The sequence below is a fragment of the Panthera pardus genome, unplaced genomic scaffold (genome assembly GCF_024362965.1).
Source record: "Panthera pardus isolate Hobbes unplaced genomic scaffold, ASM2436296v1 HiC_scaffold_18, whole genome shotgun sequence".
Classification (NCBI taxonomy): Eukaryota; Metazoa; Chordata; class Mammalia; order Carnivora; family Felidae; genus Panthera; species Panthera pardus.
The window spans coordinates 18,595,932-18,613,971 of record NW_026526743.1 but is presented as its reverse complement, the minus strand read 5'-3'; the positions used below and the strand labels follow the sequence as shown (position 1 = coordinate 18,613,971).

Genomic DNA, 18,040 nt, shown 5'->3' with positions numbered 1-18,040 from the left:
GTTGGTTAAGCATCCAACTTTGGCTCAGGTCATGATCTCACAGTTCGTGGATTTGAGCCCCGCATCTGACTCTGTGCTGACAGCTCAGAGCCTGGAGCCTGCTTCACATTCTGTGTCTCCCTCTTTCTCTCTGCCCCTCCCCTGCTTGCGGTCTCTCTCTCTCTCTCAAAAATAAATAAACATTAAAAAAATTTAAATTAGCTATACCTAACTTTTAAAAAATATTTTTATTTTTAAATCTTTATTTATTATCTTTTTTGTTAGAGAGAGAAAGAGAGAGAGAGACAGAACATGTGAGTGGGGGAGAGGGCCAGAGGGGGAAAGAGAGAGAGAGAGACTGACCCTTAAGCAGGCTCCATGCTCAGCACGGAGCCCAAAGTGGGGGCTCGATCCCGTGACCCTGGGGTCATGACCTGAGCCAAAATGAAGAGTCAGACACTCTACTGACTGAGCTACCCAGGTGCCCCTAAAAAACATTTTTAAATAAAACCAAAAAAGGTTTTATACATAATTTTATATTTACATATTATACATAATTCCAATACATAAAACAGAAAAAAAAAAAAAAATGAACCATACCAAAGCTGCCATATTTGGAGGGCTCTCCGCCTCACAGGCCTGACTGTGGAGCGGAATGAAATCTTTCTAGTTCCTCCCTCGGCCTCTGCAAGGGAATGTCAGTTTCTCGTTTTAAAAGTTTGCCTAATAAGTGATGTGGAAAAACACCCTGAGCTAAGCCAAACCGACATGGGGACATGACCAGCATTCTAGAATTCTTGCATTCCTCCTCGCCCTATTTCCCCCAGCACCTGCTTTCCAGCATCTTGGTAGTGTGGTTGTCGAAATCCTGAGCCACAGATGCTCTTTCAAACACCGCCCCCCACCCCCGGACATATAATAGCAACTAAAACACTGATCTGGCATTCGCTGTGTGCTCGAGCCCAGCCTAAGCATTTTACTTGTATTATCTCATCAGAATCTCTCAGAACCCCTTGAGGTGGGCATCAGCATTTCCCACACTTCCCAGAGGAAGGCTGGAAACTCACTGACTACAGGGGTTGTGTCTCTGTCCGTAGCTTAATCCCCATTTTCCAGGAGAGCAGCCAACAGTGTGTACATCAGCGGGTGGGGGGCAGCCTGGAAATCATTGCAGTTTATCAAAAGACTTCCCATCATCCCTGCTGAAAGGAAGCCCCCAATCTGGATGTTTCCTTGAAGAGTTCCCAGTCCAGGTGAGACAGAGATGGAAGGGCCACCGGGCATAACAGATCCCTCCCGAAGCAGGTATTTTCTACAGGAAATGTTGTATTTGGTCCCAACAAGTCCTTGCGGAAATGAATCCAAATGGTCAGAAAAATGTGATTTTTCAGGCTTTGAGAAGGAGAACAGGCCACTTTTTCTTAGACCGTGTTTTGGGCCCTTCCTTTTGGTTTTTTTGGGTGGGAGTAAAATATACAAAATCAGAAGGCAAAATGGAAAACTAGGTGCTGGGAAGGAAGCTGGGAGAAGGAAGAAACCCTTGGGAGTTTCTGGATGGCAAAAATCCACCTTCATCACTCGTCCCTAGTCTTGTCAAGGTGCCCATCCTCGGACAACTCGAGGTACACCAAGCTTTCTCCTCAGAGAGCCCCAGGTTTCAGGGCAGGAAATGGTCTTGGCCTGGGTGTCTTTGCCTGAGGGGAGCAGCACGACACTTCCATCCAAGATGCTGGAAAGACAAAGCAGAAGTTCATGAGAAACAGAGGCCCCAACAGCACTGACTGGGAGGTCAAGGCAGAGGGCGGCGGGCAGGGAACTGTCCAACTTGCCCCCCCCCACCCCCACCCCGCAGTGGCGGGTCACCACCTGGTGCACATCTGTGTTGTAGAAATGGAACTCAGTCTGGCCCAAAGGGACAAGTCTCAGGATGCAAACAAGGCATTGAAAGGGAGGACATCAGAGAATTTGGGACTTTCCAGGGTGGAGAGTGTGGGAAGGAATTTGCTAAAATCAGACACACTAGGGAAGAAACCTTACGTATACAGAGAGTGTGGGAGAGATTTGGTAAGGAGTCAAATTTTACCAGGCCCATGTGGGCACAGTCAGAGAGGAAACCAGAAGTCACAGTTCACTGGAAACAGCTAGATACAGTCAGGAAATCTTGAAGTATCTGGGGAGTGCAAACATCACATTATTGCTTATTATTCGTCAGAGATACATAAGCCCACACTCTCTGGAGCACCCACGTAGGGGTAGAAAATGGAACAGTGAGCATAGATTTTATCTGTACACCAAATCTCCATGTGGAAAAATACTACAGAAACAGCACAGAGTCTGGACTCCTCAGCCCAGACTCCTCATTCCAGTTGGGAAGAGACTCCCGTGGGCGGTGCTCCCCTGGATGAGGGGAAGGCAGAAATAATGGACAAGAAGCAGGCGGTTTTCGGCCACAGAGCTTCTAGGATGGAGAGCACATGGGGTGTTCTTCTGTAGCCTTGCTCTGTTTGAGATTTCATTTCCACATACCAGCCCTTCCCATGTTTCCAAGGACATTAGGTTCTAATGAGTTTCCTTCTCTCCACCAGCCATGAACTCGACTGAGAAATCTGTCTGCAAAGGCAGAGGTCAGGAAAGGTAAAAACAACACTGACCACAAGCCCAATTCCCCCCTGTAACCTCAACCCCTAAGAAAGAATCTTATGCCAACCTTGATGTTTCTTGAAGACAATAATCCTGTGCAGGGAGAGAAGGGTGGGTTCTGGAAAGAGATGTGCCAGGTGAGGTGAGGGACATTTGATAGCTAGATTTCTTGGGGTGAGTGACCTCCGCCAACACGCTGGGGAACGCCCAGACCAGCGCTGATCTTTATTTGTCCAGCTGCCGACTGAACCTGTCCATCTAGGGGTTCTGTAGGCACATCTCCAACAAGTTTTCCATAGGACTCTTGATGTGTTTCAGCAAAACATTTTCTTATTTCAATCTTCCACTGCGCTTTCAGTTTCACACTACAGGCTGAGCCTCACACCGGGCCCCACTCCTATACGTGAACTGATAGGCGAGGATCATGCACAGCTGAGGTAAGCATCGAACATGAAAAGCCAAGAGACTCTTAAAGAAGAGCAAGGTGGGAGGATATCGAGACTAATTATAAAACTATACATATAATTAGGATAATTAGGCATATATAATTAAGAAAGTGTGAGTTTTGCACAAGGATAGACAAATAGACCAAGGAAGCTCTGAAACACCCAGAGATGGCTGGATGAATGGATGAGAGGATGGATGGATGAACGGATGGACGGACAGGTGAGTAGATGAATGGGTGGATGGATAAATGGAAGGATAAATGGGTGGATGGATGGACGGATAGATACCTGATGCCTGACAAAGAGGAATGCAACGAGACATGTAAAAGAATGTTCACAGCAGCACTATTTTTAATAGCCCAAACTGGGAAGCCCTCAACTGTCCATCAGTATAATTGATAAGCAAGTAATGGTATTTATCCACAACTTATTTCATTGATACTATATCAATACTATACAATATTAAAAACGAACACATTACAGCTATTCACAATAAGGTGAATAATTTAGAAGCATAATGTTAAATAACAAAAGCCAAATACCAAAGAATTCAAAGGGTGTTATTCTATTTGTACAAAGTTCAGAAACTAAACTAGGGTTTTGGGGAATATGTGCTTAAGTGGTAAAACTAAAGAAAAGCAAAGGAAGGAATTTTCAAAGAAGTCAATGTGTATATAATTAAGATAGTGTGGGTTTTGCACAGGGATAGACAAATAGACCAAGGAAGCTCTGAAATACCCAGAGATGGATGGATGGATGGATGGATGGATGGGCGGATGGCTCAATGGGTGGGTGGATGGGTGGACAGATGGATGATGGACGGATGGATGGATGGATGACTGGGTGGAGGGAGAGGGGTTTGGCTGGGAAGGCATTTGTGGCTTCTGGGGATGCTGGCATATTTTTTCTTGGCCTGGGTAGTGGGTCATGTGTTCTTCCTTCATAATTATATATTAAGCCGTACATTTATATTTTATGCCCTTTTGTGTGTGTATTATCTGTCACAAAAGAACTTCTGTAAACATGAAATACCAAAGGAAAAAAATCTAACAAAAGATACGAAAGTGGGAGGAAGGAGAATTGGAGGAAAGGGTCAAAAGGCACAAAATCCCAGTTATAAGGTACTGACCTCCTAGAGATGGAATGTACAACATGACGACCATAGTCAACGCCACTGTGTGACAGACAGGAAGGTTCTCAAGAGAGTAGATCCTAAGCGTTCCCACCGCCAGGAGAAAATTATTTTTCTTTTTTCTTTTCTTCCTGCTTTTCTTTTTATTGTATTTATTTGAGAAGATGGATGTTAGCTGAACTCTACTGTGATCGTTTCACAATATATGTGTCAAACCATCATGCTGTATGTACCTCCTAAGCCATACAGTGAGGCATATCAACTATTTCTCAATAAAACTGGGGGAAAAAAGGTATGGAAGAACTTTAAAAGAACAATTATTTTTCAAAAGTACCTAAACACATGGTGATTATGGCTGCATAATATTGAGTATTGTTGTCACTATGGAACTCTACACTTAGAAATGGTTAAGATGGGGGGTGCCTGGGTGGCTCAGTCAGTGGAGTGTCTGGGTCATGATCTTTTACCCTGCGTCGGGCTTGGAGCCTACTTTAAAAAAAAAGTTAAGATGGGGACTTTTATGTGTATTTTGCCACAATTAAGAAAAATTCTTAAACGCCCAGAGAGTGACCTAAGTACTAGGAGAGTGACCCCATGTGGACATTTTGGAGAAGTCAGTAAAGATATCAATTGTTGGTTATAGCATAACCATGGAATTCTTACTGATTTTTCCCCCTTGGAACTTGACAAGCTGACTCTGGGAGAAGAGGAGCAAGATAGGAAGATTTGCTCACCAGACATCAAGACTTACTTTAACACTAAAGTAATAAAGTCAGTGTCTTAAAATAATAAGTAAAGTAATAAAATAAAGTAAAAAATTAAGTAATAAAGGCGGGATAGAAGATCCACAGAAACACCCTGAGCACTCAGACACGAGCACGCACAGGGGAGGCACGCGGGTGGCCGGACGATCACTGGGATGCTGGTTTACCAGGGAGTTACGCAAGGAACTCATGAGGAGAATGTCAGGACGGCGTCATTCATCAGAGCAGAAAACCAGAAACAACCTGCCGTCCGTGAGCAGGTAAGATAAAGAAAGTGTGGTATATTCTGACAATGGAAGGTAGCATAGTAGCAAAAACAGAATAAGTGGGGCTACCCCTATGGCTGAATCTTAGAACTCACGTTGAGCGAGGAAAGCAAGTCACAGATGACACAAGGTATGGTTCAAGAGCTCAGACGCAAGAAAAACTAAAAAAATATATTGTTTAGGGTTATATAGCAATGTGACTAAAAAAAAACTATTAAAAAAAAACTATTAAAGGGGTGCCTGGGTGGCTCAGTCAATTAAGCGTCTGACTCTTGATCTCAGTTCAGGTCTTGATCATGAGGGTCATGAGTTCAAGCCCCACACTGAGCTCTGAGCTGGGCATGAAGGCTACTCAAAATAAATAAATAAATAAAACGAAAATAAAAAAAAAATAATTTTAAACTATTAAAAATGTGAAGGGTTGATGACCGTCCAGGAGGGGTGATGGAGAATTCTGGAAGGGAAGCTGGGTGGGCTGGGGGAGGAGCCTAAGGCAATCACCAGTGATGTGCTGGTTCTCGAATTGGGGGGGGGGGGCTAAAGGGCCCATTTACTGTTATAATTTATAACTCACGTCTATGATGCGGACACTCGTTAGTATGTGTCAATTATTATGCAATAATAATGGAAAAGCAAGAGAAAAGCGCCTAGACCTGAGCCGTGGGGAATACTAGCTTCTCCAGATAGGGTAGCGGAGAGGGGTGTGCACAAAAGTGTGAGGGGGTGCTGTCAGTGAGGTAGGAGGAGAGCCAGAAACTGCGGCATCTCAGAGGCAAAGAGAAGCTCCCAGAAGGAAGAGGGCGGTCCCAGGTTGTGGCTTCTAAAAGCAGGGCGGGAAGATGAGGACTGGAAAGTGTCCCAGATTTGGTCACCCAGAGGTGACCCCTGGGCTTGGAGGAGCAGTTCTGGGGGAATAATGGGGGACAGGCAGGAGCCACACTGTGGAGAGAAGGACCAGCAGAGGCCTAGGGAAGACAGCCCTTTCCTCAGTGGGGCAGTCACAAGGGCAAGACAAGGCGGCTAACTTCACCCTCCTCTGTACGGGCGCCCCCACCCCCACTCTGTCCCTTCTCCCAGGAACAGCTGGTCAGAGGGGAACACGACTCCAGCTGGACATGCTATTCTGGCCGCAAGGTTGTGACTCTTCGGTCCAGCCAGGACTCCTGGGGGGAGGGAAGGGCCTGGTCTCCTGTCTTTATCCTGGAAGTCCGAACCCCGTGGGGACAGAAGGAGGAGGAAACCAGAAGGTAAGGGTATTGGGGTGCCTGGGAAGGACCCTGGGGTCCGGGCCTGGCCTGTAAGGGTCAGGGTCTCTTCCCCAAGCCAGGGGCCACCCTCTCTGGGTCCCACAGGTCTCCCTTCCCTACTCCCTGGGCAGCTGGACACCAAGCAGCCCTTGCTGTGTTCTGCCATGTGGACAGACACTGATTTGATCTCCGCAGACCCAGGTGGCCTGTAATGTCACAGCTGCGGTGCAAGAACTGGCCTGGCTTCCTCCCAGCTGAGGAGGCCACAGCCGGCCACCCTCCCTTTGTTTGTCTTGGGAGGGGCAATTGCTGAGCAAACAGGGAAGGGAAATCCTGGATTCTGTCTCCTCAGCTTGATCAGCCGTTACCTAGGCCCGGAGGCCTCTGGGGCCCCCTCAGGCCCGGCTCCTTCCTGGCCTGGTGTGTGTGGAAAGGAGCTAGGGTGACTGGTGTATAGAAAACCCAGGGCTTGGCCTTGGTGAATGTTCAGACAAAATAAACCCCAACTCAGGAGCACAAACAGAAGTTCACTGAGCACTTACTGTGTGCCAGGCCCTGGGCTGGGCACCCCACATGTCAGAGCTCTCTGATGCAACCCAGCCACCATAGGAGGTGGGCATCAGGATCTCCAGTTTCCAGAAGAGGAAACTGAGGCTCGGGGTCAGGAAGAGAGGACACTGACAGAGGTGGGATTCCCACTCAGACCTCTCTGACCCCTACACTGTGCTCTGAACCTCAGTTCGGCTCTGGAGCAGTGCGGGGTGGTGAGAGGCAAGGCTTCAACAGGGGCCCTTCCCTTCACCTCTCTTTTTTCTCCCCCAGAGACTGTGCAGTTATCCAAGGCTCCAGAGCCGGCAGGTGGAGCCCTTCCCATGGCTGAGCTCCTGCCCCAGCTGCCTTGGCCCCCATCGGTGGAGGGTGGTGTCCAGGACTCAGACTCATCAGTGCCTGCAGCCGAGTGGCAGAACCAGCAGCCACGAGATGGCAGGGCAGAGGGCCCATCCCCTGAGACCTGGAGGCTCCCGGAGGTGCCTTCCATTCACATAACACCATCCAGTGATGGAGAGTCACCCCCTTGCACCCCGACCCCCCAGCGCCTACGGCTGCCGAGGACCCCAGACCTGGAGAGTCTACCCCAGGACAGGTCAGACCCCGGTGTTGGGACAAAAGAGAGGTGCTCTCTCTCTAGGGACTCGTGCTCGAGGGTGGCTGACACTGTCCAGGTGCAGGAGCTGAAGGTCAGTTGGACTGAAGTTGTGAAATAGGTACACAAATAAAACCAGGCAACTGGGACTATGTGTTGAGACAACTGATTCTGAGCTCTCTGCTCTCAGCAGAGCACCGCCTATTAAGGGGACACCCCTTTCGACACACCCAGTGTTTCTCCTTCCTTTTTTTTTTTTTTTAATTTTTAAAAATGTTTATTTCTTTTTGAGAGACAGAGAGAGAGAGAGAGGCAGAAAGAGAAGGAGACACAGAATCCCAAGCAGGCTTCCTGCTGACGGTGTGGAGCCGGACATGGGGCTCGAACTCACAAACTGAGATCGTGACCTGAGCCAAAATCAGGAGTCGGAAGCTTAACCAACTAAGCCACCCAGGTGCCCCTCTGGTGTTTTTCAAACTGTGGATCATGACCATTTAAGGGCCGTGAAACCAAGGTAGTGTGTTGCGAACAGAACTTTTTCCAAGCAGAAATAGGGTAGAATTTAAAATACAATGTATGAGGCATAGTGAATAAGTGGGGTTTCCTGCAACTTTTGTGACATTACATATATTTATATATATATTATATACATATTACAGGTACTTCTTGTACTGGAGACCAGTGTAAAAGGTATGTCTTGCTGTAGCTCATGGGAAAAAAAGAAAAAAGAAACTTAAAACTTCTGTGAATAAACGTTGCCTCTGGCACAGGGAGACAGGAACTGAAAGTTCAAGGCTGCAAGGGGAAAAGAAGAAAGAACTATATTGGCTCTGAGTAGAAATATCCACTGTGGTTTCTTCTAACAATGGATGCTAGATAAGAGTTAAGGTTTATGAAATAGAGCTCTGTGTATCAGTGTGGAGAAAACTCAGAAACAACGATGATGGAGAAAACAAGTTGCAAAATGATACAGTAGGAGACTAATCGTGTGTATCTTTCAAAAGACACTGAACAATAGGCTATATTGTTGATAGATGCATCCTGATGTCAAAAAAAGGATGAGAAAGGGCACAGGAGGAACACAGCTTCAGGGAGGTGGGTACCTTGGGGGTAAGACCAGAGAACGGAGGGATGGGCAACTGGGCCTTTGGCTGTGCCTGTAACAGTTTATTTCTTTTAAAAAAGAAAATAAGATCTGAAATGAAAATGGCAAAATATCCACATCTATCGTCTATGGATGGTGGGGATGATTGCTTTATTTTTTTTCCAGTTTGAAATAAATATTCCCTAATCAAAAATTTAAAAGTATTTCAAAAGAAGAAACAGGTAAAGAGAAGTACAGTTGACCTTTGAACGATGGGGGGGTTAGGAGGCACTGGCCCACCATTCAGTCAAAAATCCAAGTGTAACTTTTGACTCCTCAAAAATTTAGCCACTAATAACCTCCTGTTGGCCAGAAGCCTTCCCTATAACATAACAATAAATTAACACGTATTTTGTACGTTACCTGTATTATATACTGTGTTCTTACAATAAAGTAAGCTAGGGGAAAGAAAATGTTCTAAGAAAATCATAAAGCAGACAAAATACAGGTGCAGTACTATACTGTAAAAATATCCATGTGTAAATGGATTCACATAATTCAAACCCATGTTGTTCAAGGATCACCTGTATAGAGAATGACAGCAATGAAACAGAGGGGGATGGTGGAAGGAGCGCCTAAGATCCGAGAGAAGAACGCAGAGGAAACAGCAAGTGCAAAGGCCCGGGGAAGGGGTGGGGGTGGGGGGGGGGAAGTGTCTGGTGAGCTAGAGGAAAAATGGGTGGTGGGAGGGAATGCAAAAAAAGGAGGAGGCGGAGGTGAAGTCAGAATGGTGACAAGGGCCACCAGGTCCTTAGATTCTGGAGAGATTCTGTGGGTGGAGTGGACAGGGATTGCTGAGAGATTGCATGTAGGTGTGAGGGAGACAGAGGGGTCAGGGAAGATGGAAGTTTTGGGCCGGCCACCCACCAAAATGGAGAAGTGGAGTGGCTTTTGGGGCGGGGAGGGGGGGGGTGCGGGGAGATGCTGCAAAGGTGCGGAGAGAGATGGGAATGGAATTTTTTCAAGACTAGGAACAGAATGTCATAGGGAAGGGTGGGGAGTGCTGAGGTGCCTCCGGCCAGGAGCTGTGAGGTGGGACTCACGTTTCCGTGTCTTCCTGCAAGGAGCCCGGGACACCAACAGACAGCCCCACGGGGATGGACGCAGGTTACCGCGTCACAGCAGGGCTGTGGCCAACTCTGCAGCCTAACCGCTGCGTGACCTGGGCCAAGCCACTTCCCGTCTTTGAGGAGGGGCTTCCCCATCTGTGAAAGGGCTGCTGTCCCCCACCCCAGCGCTGCCCCGTGGGAAAGCCCCTTACCACACAGTTCGTGGGATCTCCAGGACTGGGGTGACTTGCCCAAGGTCACGACACAGCTAAGAGCCAGGCAGGCTGGATTCTAACTTAGTCTGCTGACGGGGACTGGGATGGAGAGGGGTCCCCAGATGTCGAGGACCTCCTGGGCCAACACTGGGGGGCGGGGGGGGTGCGGAAACGGATGGGAAGAGGGAGGCGGCCTACGGGCCCCACCCCGTTCCCGCCAGAGGCCGTTCCTCGGTGCTCGCAGCCCCCACCCCTCCGCTTCCCAGAAACTTCGTCCCACCTCTCAGGTTCCGCCCCGGGCGGCCGGCAGCTCCCGGCCGGGGGCAGAATTGGAGCCGAAGACCCTTTCCGGGTACCAGAGGAGAGGGTCGCAGCCGGTGCCAAGGCACTGCCATGGCGGGGTTTCCTTTGAATCAACTGTTCCTCTTTCTATCCTCCTCTCTCCTCTGTTCGTTTCTCTGCCTCCTCCGATTCTCAGTCTCTATCTTTTCTCTTCCTCTCTCCTGTTTCGGTATCTCCGGCGTCCCAGCTGCTCCTCTCGGTTCCCCGCGTCGCCCTCCCTCCCCCGGTGCACCCCCCTCCCCTCCGCGTCCCAGCATCTCCAACTCTGGCCGCGGGCCTCCCGCTCCGGGCCTGGCGGCGCCCGCCGGGCCTCCCGGGCCTAGGCCAGCCCCCGCCGCCGGGTGCCGGCCCGCGCCCCTCCCCCCGCCCCTCCCCCGCCCGGGTCCGAGGGCCCTCCCTCTGGGCCGCACCGCCCCCCTTCCCGCGCAGGCGGGGGCGGCGCGGTGACGCGACGGGGCGGGGGCGGGGGAGGGAGGGGTGAGCTGACGCTGCGGCGGCTCCCGCTGCTCCGGGGCTCCGGCCTTTGTGCGGGCCGCGGGCGGCGGGCGGCGGGCGGCGCGGTCGGGTGGGGGCGGCGGCCGCGGAAGGCGAGGCAGGTGCCCCGCGGGGACGCCCAGCTCAGCCCATCCCCGCTCGGCCGGCCGTGCCCTGCGGCCGGGCGCGCCCGCCGCGCCGCATCCATGTTTGAGTAAGGACCGGGGCGCGGCGGGCGGGCGGGCGGGAGGACCGGGCCGGCCGGCCGGCCGGCGGCACCGCGCGCTCGGCTTGCGGGTAGCGCGGTCGGAGGCGAGGCTGGGGGTTGGGGCTCGCGGGGTCGGCGAGGTGGGGGGTGGCGGGCGACCGGGTGGGGGCGGGGAGGGGGCCGGGGCCGCCTTGGGGGCAGGGCGCTGAAGGCGGGGAGGCTCCAGGGCTGGCTCGTCACCGACGGGGCGCGACGCGCCGGGGTGGCGGGGCTTTGGTGGGGGTCCTGGGCTCATCCCGCGGGGAGCGTGGCCTGCGGGGAGGGTCCCGGCCTAACTGGCCGCGGCGCGGGAGGTGAGGGGTGAGCTCAAGGCCGACCCCGGGCTTTGGGCCTGGGGTGGAGGCTGGGCGGACTCTAGCCCCCGCTGGCCCCCTCACAGGCCACCGAGCCCCCGGGCGGGCCCGTGAGCAGCCCCCTCCCACCGCCCTTGTCTGTCGCGGGGCTCCGTGAGCCTCGGACTGTCGATGGTGGGGGCCTCGTGCCTGAAATTCTCTGGGATTGCGGGCCCAGAATTGACCTCCTACTCCCTGGGCCCGGTATGTTTTCCAGTATGAATCGTAGGTGTCTTGGAAATGTGTGTGCGCGTGCCTGTATCCCTACTGTGCATCCTCTTTGACTGTGTGTGTAATTTACGTCAAACTCCATCTGTGGCTCCATGTGTTACTGTAAGTTCCCTGAGGATGTCTGATAGTGACTCTAGTGTGTGTCGGGGGGCTCTGCGTGTGTGCCTGTGACCTTCCGTGGTCGTGTGGGTGTGAAGTATTATCACATCCCGTCGGACCTGTGCATATCTGGTTGTGACTTTGGAGTGTGTGTACGTGTGTCTGGGTCTCCTCGTGTGCAGACAGCTGTGCTCCTCCCTGGTTGAGTGTGTGTGTCTGTGAAATTCTCCTCTCATTTCATCTGTGGCTCCAGGTGTCACTGTAAGTTGCCTGTGTGTCCAGTTGGGACTCTGTGGTGTGTGTGCGTACGTGTCTGGGACGGTGCTTCCAGCTGTCACTTTCTGTCTGTGTGCCTGTAATTCATCTCTGAATGCATTAGCTCTTTGTACAAATGTAAGTTACCTGTGTGTGTCCAGATGTGACATTGTGTGTCTGGGGCCTGGCATGTGTGGCTGGCTTCCCCTGGGGTTGGGGGGTTGTGCCTGTAACTTACCTCTAATTCCATCTTTGTGTGAAGGTTCCAGAGTGTATTCATATGTGACAGTTTTGCGTGTGCCTAGGCTTTGTGTGTCCAGCTGAGACACTCTGGGGCTTTATGTGTGTGAAGAGCAAGAGGAAGAAATCCCTTGTGGCTTTTAGTGGGCCTGGGACCCTCTTTCCTGAGACCTGGGGTGTACCCTTGACCCTCTGGAGCAGTGAGACCTGGCATTGTTCCCCTGTTGCAGTTGAGAAAGCACATCCCACACGTTATTTCAATACCTGCCCACTGTGCTATTAAGATGTGGCCATGACCTCCTGGGTCCTTCATGGCTTTGTGAGTGTCTGGGTTCTCTGGCGGTGACATAGCTGGCACTTCCATCCCTTGCCACGTTACAGCAGGCCTTCCCTTTGTCTTCCCCACCAGTTGGTGAACATCAGGAGAGTCGAGCTGAGCCTGTGACTTAAATTTACTGACGTTGTTCCTCTGCGGCTGTTGCTTTCACCTCTTTGAGACTTTCTCGTGGCTGTATGTGTGCCTGTAATTTATCTGGGACTTTCTATGGTTTCTGTGACCCTCTGCAGCTGCATGTATGCATCACGCACATGCATGTGTGTGTGTGTGACGTCTGGGACTTTGTGACCGTAGCGCGCTTGTCATGCTGCAGCTGCGTGTGTCAGTGCTGGCACACTGTGGTCCTGCGTGAGGGTAACACACCCTGATACCGCTGCCGTGTGTGGGCTCCAGGTGTCACTGTAAGTTGCCTGTGTGTCCGGTTGTGACTCCGTGGTGTGTGTGCATACGTGTCTGGGATGGTGTGGGGTGGGGGAGACTTCTTGCACCGTGGGGAAGTACGGTTGCCTGTGATGCTGGCTGTGTGGGACCCACACCAGGTTTCCCTTTTATGCACACCTGCGTGTGCGTCTGTTCCTCTGTGACGAGAGCTCAGGGCTGTTTAGGTCCAGGAAGTCCGTATCTGCAGGGGCAAAACCCGGTTCTCTTCCGAGTCCCTGCCCCCTCCCCCCGCCAACGGTCCTTCAGCCACGACGGGCTCTTCCCTTCCCTCTGCTGCAGCCTGTCTGGTTGGACAGCCTCAGGGCTGTGCCTGCCCTCAAGCACTTCCTCTTCCTCCTACGAAGAGCCACATCTGGGGGTGAGAGACCTGCCCCGTCTGTGTGTTATTGGACCTGTTACTGGCCTAGTCCTAAGGACCAGCCCCCTAGACCTGGGGCTGTGGGAGGGTAGGACAAGGGGAGAGGGTCTGCATTTTAGGGTAGAGAGGTGAGAAAATGAGGCAGGGGAGGAATGCGGTCACCCCCTCCTTCAGAACCCTTGCATAGCTCACCAGTGCCCTCAGGGTGAAGCCCGAGCTCCTGACCAAGGTTCGCGTCCTGCAGGTGGGCCTGTACCCTCCTGTCCTCCTTCCCGAGCCCCGCTGGCCACCTCAGTCCTCCTCAGACCTGCCAGGCTCTGTCCTGTCCCTGAACTCCATGCTTCTGTCCCTAAAACAGTCTTCCCCTGCCAGAGCTGCCCTTTGTCCTCAGGCTCAGCTCAAGTGTGCCCCGCACTCCGCCCACTTAGCCCTCATTTATTTCTGTGGTCCTCAAACTTGAACATGCACCAGTCTCCTGGGCCCCACCTGGAGGTGGGTCCTGGGTCCCCGAATCTGCATTTCTCACAATTTCCTGCTCTGCCGGTGCTGCGAGCTGTGCTGCTTTATAGCACAGACCAGCGTCTGAGATCAGCGTCTTCGTTTACACGTTTTCTTGTCGGTCATCTCTGTTCCCCAACCGAATGTCAGGTCCCTGCAGGCAGGGAAGGTATCCGTTTTGCTCACTTCTGTGTCCCCAGTGCCTGGCACAGGGCACGTGCTCAGTGCATGCTTAGTGAATGGTGGAGCTTGGGGATCAGTTTGGGCCCTGAGCCCCAGGCTGACGTGTTTATATGGTGCCTGTCGGGGTCAGCGTTTGCATCTTGGACACAGGTGTGCTGGGGCGATGGCCGGTCCTTGTCCTCCATTTTAGTCCTAGTCCCTACTGATCAGAGCGGAGTGCCTTCCACGCGCTGGGCTTCATGTGCGCTTGACCCTTGAACAACACAGAAGTGAGGGAGGGCTGATCTGCCGCGCGGTGGAAAATTGGTGTGTAACTTTTGACTCCCCCAAAACGTAGCTACTTAGTTTCCTGTTGATCTGAAGCCTTACTGATAACATAAACCGTCGATTAACACGTTATTCTGTTTACTGTGTATATTATATACTGTATTATATTATTACGATATTGTATTATTACAATAAAGTAACCTAGAAAAAATGGTATTAAGAAAATCATAAAATGGGGCGCTTGGGTGGCTCAGTCTTAACCGACTCTTGGTCTCAGCTCAGGTCTTGATCTCGGGGTTGTGAGTTCAAGCCCCACCTTGGGCTCCAGGCTGGGCGTGGAGCCTACTTAAAAAGGAAAAAAAAAAACAAAACATAAAGAAAATACATGTACAAGAGTGTACTGTATCTGTTGAATGAACTTCCCATAGAAGTGACCCCGTGCAGTTCAATCCCATGCTGTTCAAGGGTCAACTGTATATTACCTCACTTTCTCCCCCAGACAACCCTGTGAGGTGGACGCTATTATTTATATTATTCCCATTGTATTCAGGAAGGAGCTGAAGTACAGGAAGGTGCAGACACTTGCCCAAAGTCACACAGGGAGCAAGTGGCCCGGGGTCACTGAGGGGTTAGGCAAGTCTCACACTGGCTTGAATCTGGGTTCCCTGAGGGGCGGGAGAGGGTCAGTCATTCATTCAGTCCACAGGGAGCAGATGCTTTCGGAGCACCTACTGTGCCTAGTTGTAGGCAGTAGGGATGCAGCTGGAAACAAACCCCCTTCCCCTGTGGAGCATGGAGAGAGAGATTCCAGAAGTTCAAGTGGGGGAAGGGCTGGGGAGAAAGAGGAAGAGGGAGGAGGAGGATGGAGAGGCGGGGAGTGTGATTTCAATAGAGAGTTGAGACTTGGAGAAGCATCCACTGAGCAGACACCTGAGGAGGCTCAGGAGCCCTCCAGACATCTGGGAGGAAGGGCATTTGGGCAGAGGGAACAGCCAAGGCAGGAGCTGGGGAAGAGTGAGCAACGGGTTGATGACAAGGTCCAGCCCTGGGCTTTTAGCTGGAGTCAGGTACGGCGGGGGGTCGGGGGGTCCCCACCTGACTCAGGTGTTCACAGGCCCCCCCCTCTGGCTGCAGGTGGGGAGCAGAGCACGGGAAGGGGGTAGGGGTCAGGGAGGTCTGGGAGAAGCCAGCTCCAGTAGTCCAGGGGGAACGGCAGTCACTTGGGTCACCACCTATCTCATTTATTTACTTACAATTTTCTTCCACAAATTCACAAGTGTGACATGAATGCCTACCCTGGGCCCTGGTCCAAGCAATCCTGGGGACAGAGCAGTGACCGGGACAACAGGCTGGCCACCAGGGAGCTCACGGACCTGTGGGGGAAATGGAGCTGTCACCAGGCAGTGACAGTCCAGGAGTAGTCAGGGCTGGGATGGGGGAAGCAGAGGCAGAGTGGCGGTGGGGCGGTGGTTTGGGAAAGGATGGGAGCTGCCAGGGATCTGTGGGAATGGGGACGCACAGCAGGGAGGCTCTGTCCAGGAGGGAGGGGTGGTGAGCAAGAATCCTGGAAGATGCACTTGAATTCACTAGGCGAAGAAGGCAAAGGGCAGTCTCCACTGAGAGAACAGCGTGTGCCGAGGCTTGGAGGCAAGAGAGGGAAGTCTGAGGAGCCCCGAGTGGTCCAGGGACTCGGGATGGAGTAGATAGAAGGCCCCCAAGGTAGAACCCTGCCCTGACTTAAAGCAACTGTGCAAGGGGCCCCTGGGTGGTTCAGCCGGTTAAGTGTCCGACTCTTGATTTCAGCTCAGGTCATGATCTCCTAGTTCGTGGGGTCGAGCCCCGTACTGGGCTCTGCACAGACAGTGTGGAGCCTGCTTGGGATTCTCTCTCTCCCTGCCCGCCCCCCCCCGCCACTCCCCCCACCCCCGCCAATTTTTTTTTTAAAGAAGCAGCCGTGTTTCCTTGGACAAGTGGTTTGCTGCTTTATGCCTCAGCTTCTTCCTCTGTAAAGCAGGGATGGTGATAGTGTCACGTGCACAGGGTTGCCGGAGGAATAAGTAATGATACAGAGAGCTTGCCGGAGTCTTGGTACAGAGCCAAGTGTCCCTCTGCTGCTCCCGCTCCAGCCGGTGCACAGATCGTTCGGGTAGTCACCATTGTTTGTTGGGAGTTCACTGCGTGCTGGGTACAGTTTTGGGTGCCAGGGACACAGCGGCAACCAAGACCTCCTTAATCCACACAGTTGGAGGCAACAATAGGCAAACGGAATAAGCCAACAGGAAGAGTTGAGGTAGTGTGAGGTGGGCTTCGGGGGGCTGGGCCCCCAGGGGAGGAGGAGCATTTGAGCCAAATAAGACAGAGTCTGTTAGGCTGGGCTGTGGAATGATGTTCTGGGCAGAGGGAACGGAAGTGCAGGGGCCTTGATGTGGGAATGCTGTCGGTGATGCTTAGGGAAAAAAGGCGGCTGGGGTGGCTGGAGTGGAGGGTGTGACAGGCCACAGCAGGGCCTTGGGTGCCAAGGGGGTGGGGGGCTCGGCCTTTACAAGGAGGTCCCTGACCTGACTCGGGTTCACCCTCTGCAGGGGGGTGGGGATGGGGACAGGGGGCTGCTGTGGTGTCTGGGAGGGGGAGGGTGGAGGCTGGGCTAGGGGGCTAGAGCAGGGGAAATGGGCATAATAGAAATAACGGAAGTAGATTTTGGAGGTAGAGCAGGTGGGACTTGCTAATAGATGAGAAATGAAGAGTGAACAGGAAAAATAAGACGCTTAGGCTTTTTAGCTGAAGCAACAGACTGGAAAGTGGCTACTCCATAAATGTTCCTACAAATGAATTGATAAGTTAATTTTAAAAATAGACCTCTCTATATGCCAGACTCTACTAAAAGCACTTTATACGTGTTGATTGACTTGACTGTCCAAACAAGCAGATGAGGACAAGTATTATCTCCCCTGGATCACGGATGAAGTCACCGAGGTGCAGAGTTAGGAAACTGCTCGGTCACCCTGCGAGAAGGGGAGAGAAATTTGTGGGTGGGGATCAGCGGGCTCGTGTGTGGCCTCCTAAAATAAGCCTGTGCCCGCACCTAGCCTGTTTTTCCCCCTGATGCCCCTCTTTTCCTCCCTCAGCACCACCCCCCACTCCGGCCGGAGCACGCCGAGCAGCTCCCCGTCTCTCCGTAAGCGGCTGCAGCTCTTGCCCTCAAGCCGGCCCCCACCCGAGCCTGAAGCAGGCACCATGGTGGAGAAGGGGTCAGACAGCTCCTCAGAGAAGGGTGGCGTGCCTGGGACCCCCAGCACCCAGAGCCTGGGCAGCAGGAACTTCATCCGCAATAGCAAGGTTGGTGCAAGCCCAGGTCGGGTGGGGAGAGAAGTGGAAGGGTGGGGGAGTTAGGGGCTCATTCTGACTCTGCTCCTTTCTCTTACAGAAGATGCAGAGCTGGTACAGTGTAAGTGCTGGGCAGGGGGCTTGCTGGAGGGGAGCGAGGGAGGGGGGCAGGTGCTGGGCCGGGAGCCCCAGGCTGTAGCAGTCAAGGAGTGGGTGCGGGGGCCAGCTGACCTAGGGTCACATTCTGTGCTGCTCCTTACTTCCTGCGTGACCTTGAGTGAGCTGTTTAACTTCTCCGGGCCTGTTTCCTGAGAAACTGTCCCAACCTTTCAAGGCTGGAGGGAACACTCCCTAAGAGTCCGTGG

General features: G+C 52.5%; 1 protein-coding gene and 1 long non-coding RNA gene across 5 annotated transcripts in view; one reads left to right on the top strand and one right to left on the bottom strand.

Annotated features, from left to right (window-relative positions):
* Positions 1 to 495: 495 nt before the first annotated feature.
* LOC109251514 (uncharacterized) lies at positions 496 to 10,711 on the bottom strand. The gene is made up of 3 exons (XR_002073551.2): positions 10,307 to 10,711; positions 10,024 to 10,173; positions 496 to 1,708 (listed from the first exon to the last, which is right to left on the bottom strand). It is a non-coding gene; the product is annotated as an uncharacterized LOC109251514 (long non-coding RNA).
* Positions 10,134 to 18,040, top strand: part of GRAMD1A (GRAM domain containing 1A) — a 21,666-nt gene continuing 13,759 nt past the window's right edge. The window contains exons 1-3 of one of the 4 annotated variants that reach the window (XM_019422971.2): positions 10,134 to 10,378; positions 17,477 to 17,687; positions 17,776 to 17,796. In XM_019422971.2, the coding sequence (XP_019278516.2) occupies positions 10,149 to 10,378; positions 17,477 to 17,687; positions 17,776 to 17,796 (462 nt within the window). In that variant the 5' untranslated portion in view covers positions 10,134 to 10,148. Of the gene's footprint in view, positions 10,379 to 10,922; positions 11,057 to 11,540; positions 11,647 to 16,365; positions 16,498 to 17,476; positions 17,688 to 17,775; positions 17,797 to 18,040 lie in introns of those variants that run through there. The other 3 variants (XM_053906328.1, XM_053906329.1, XM_019422972.2) reach the window with 3 other exon arrangements.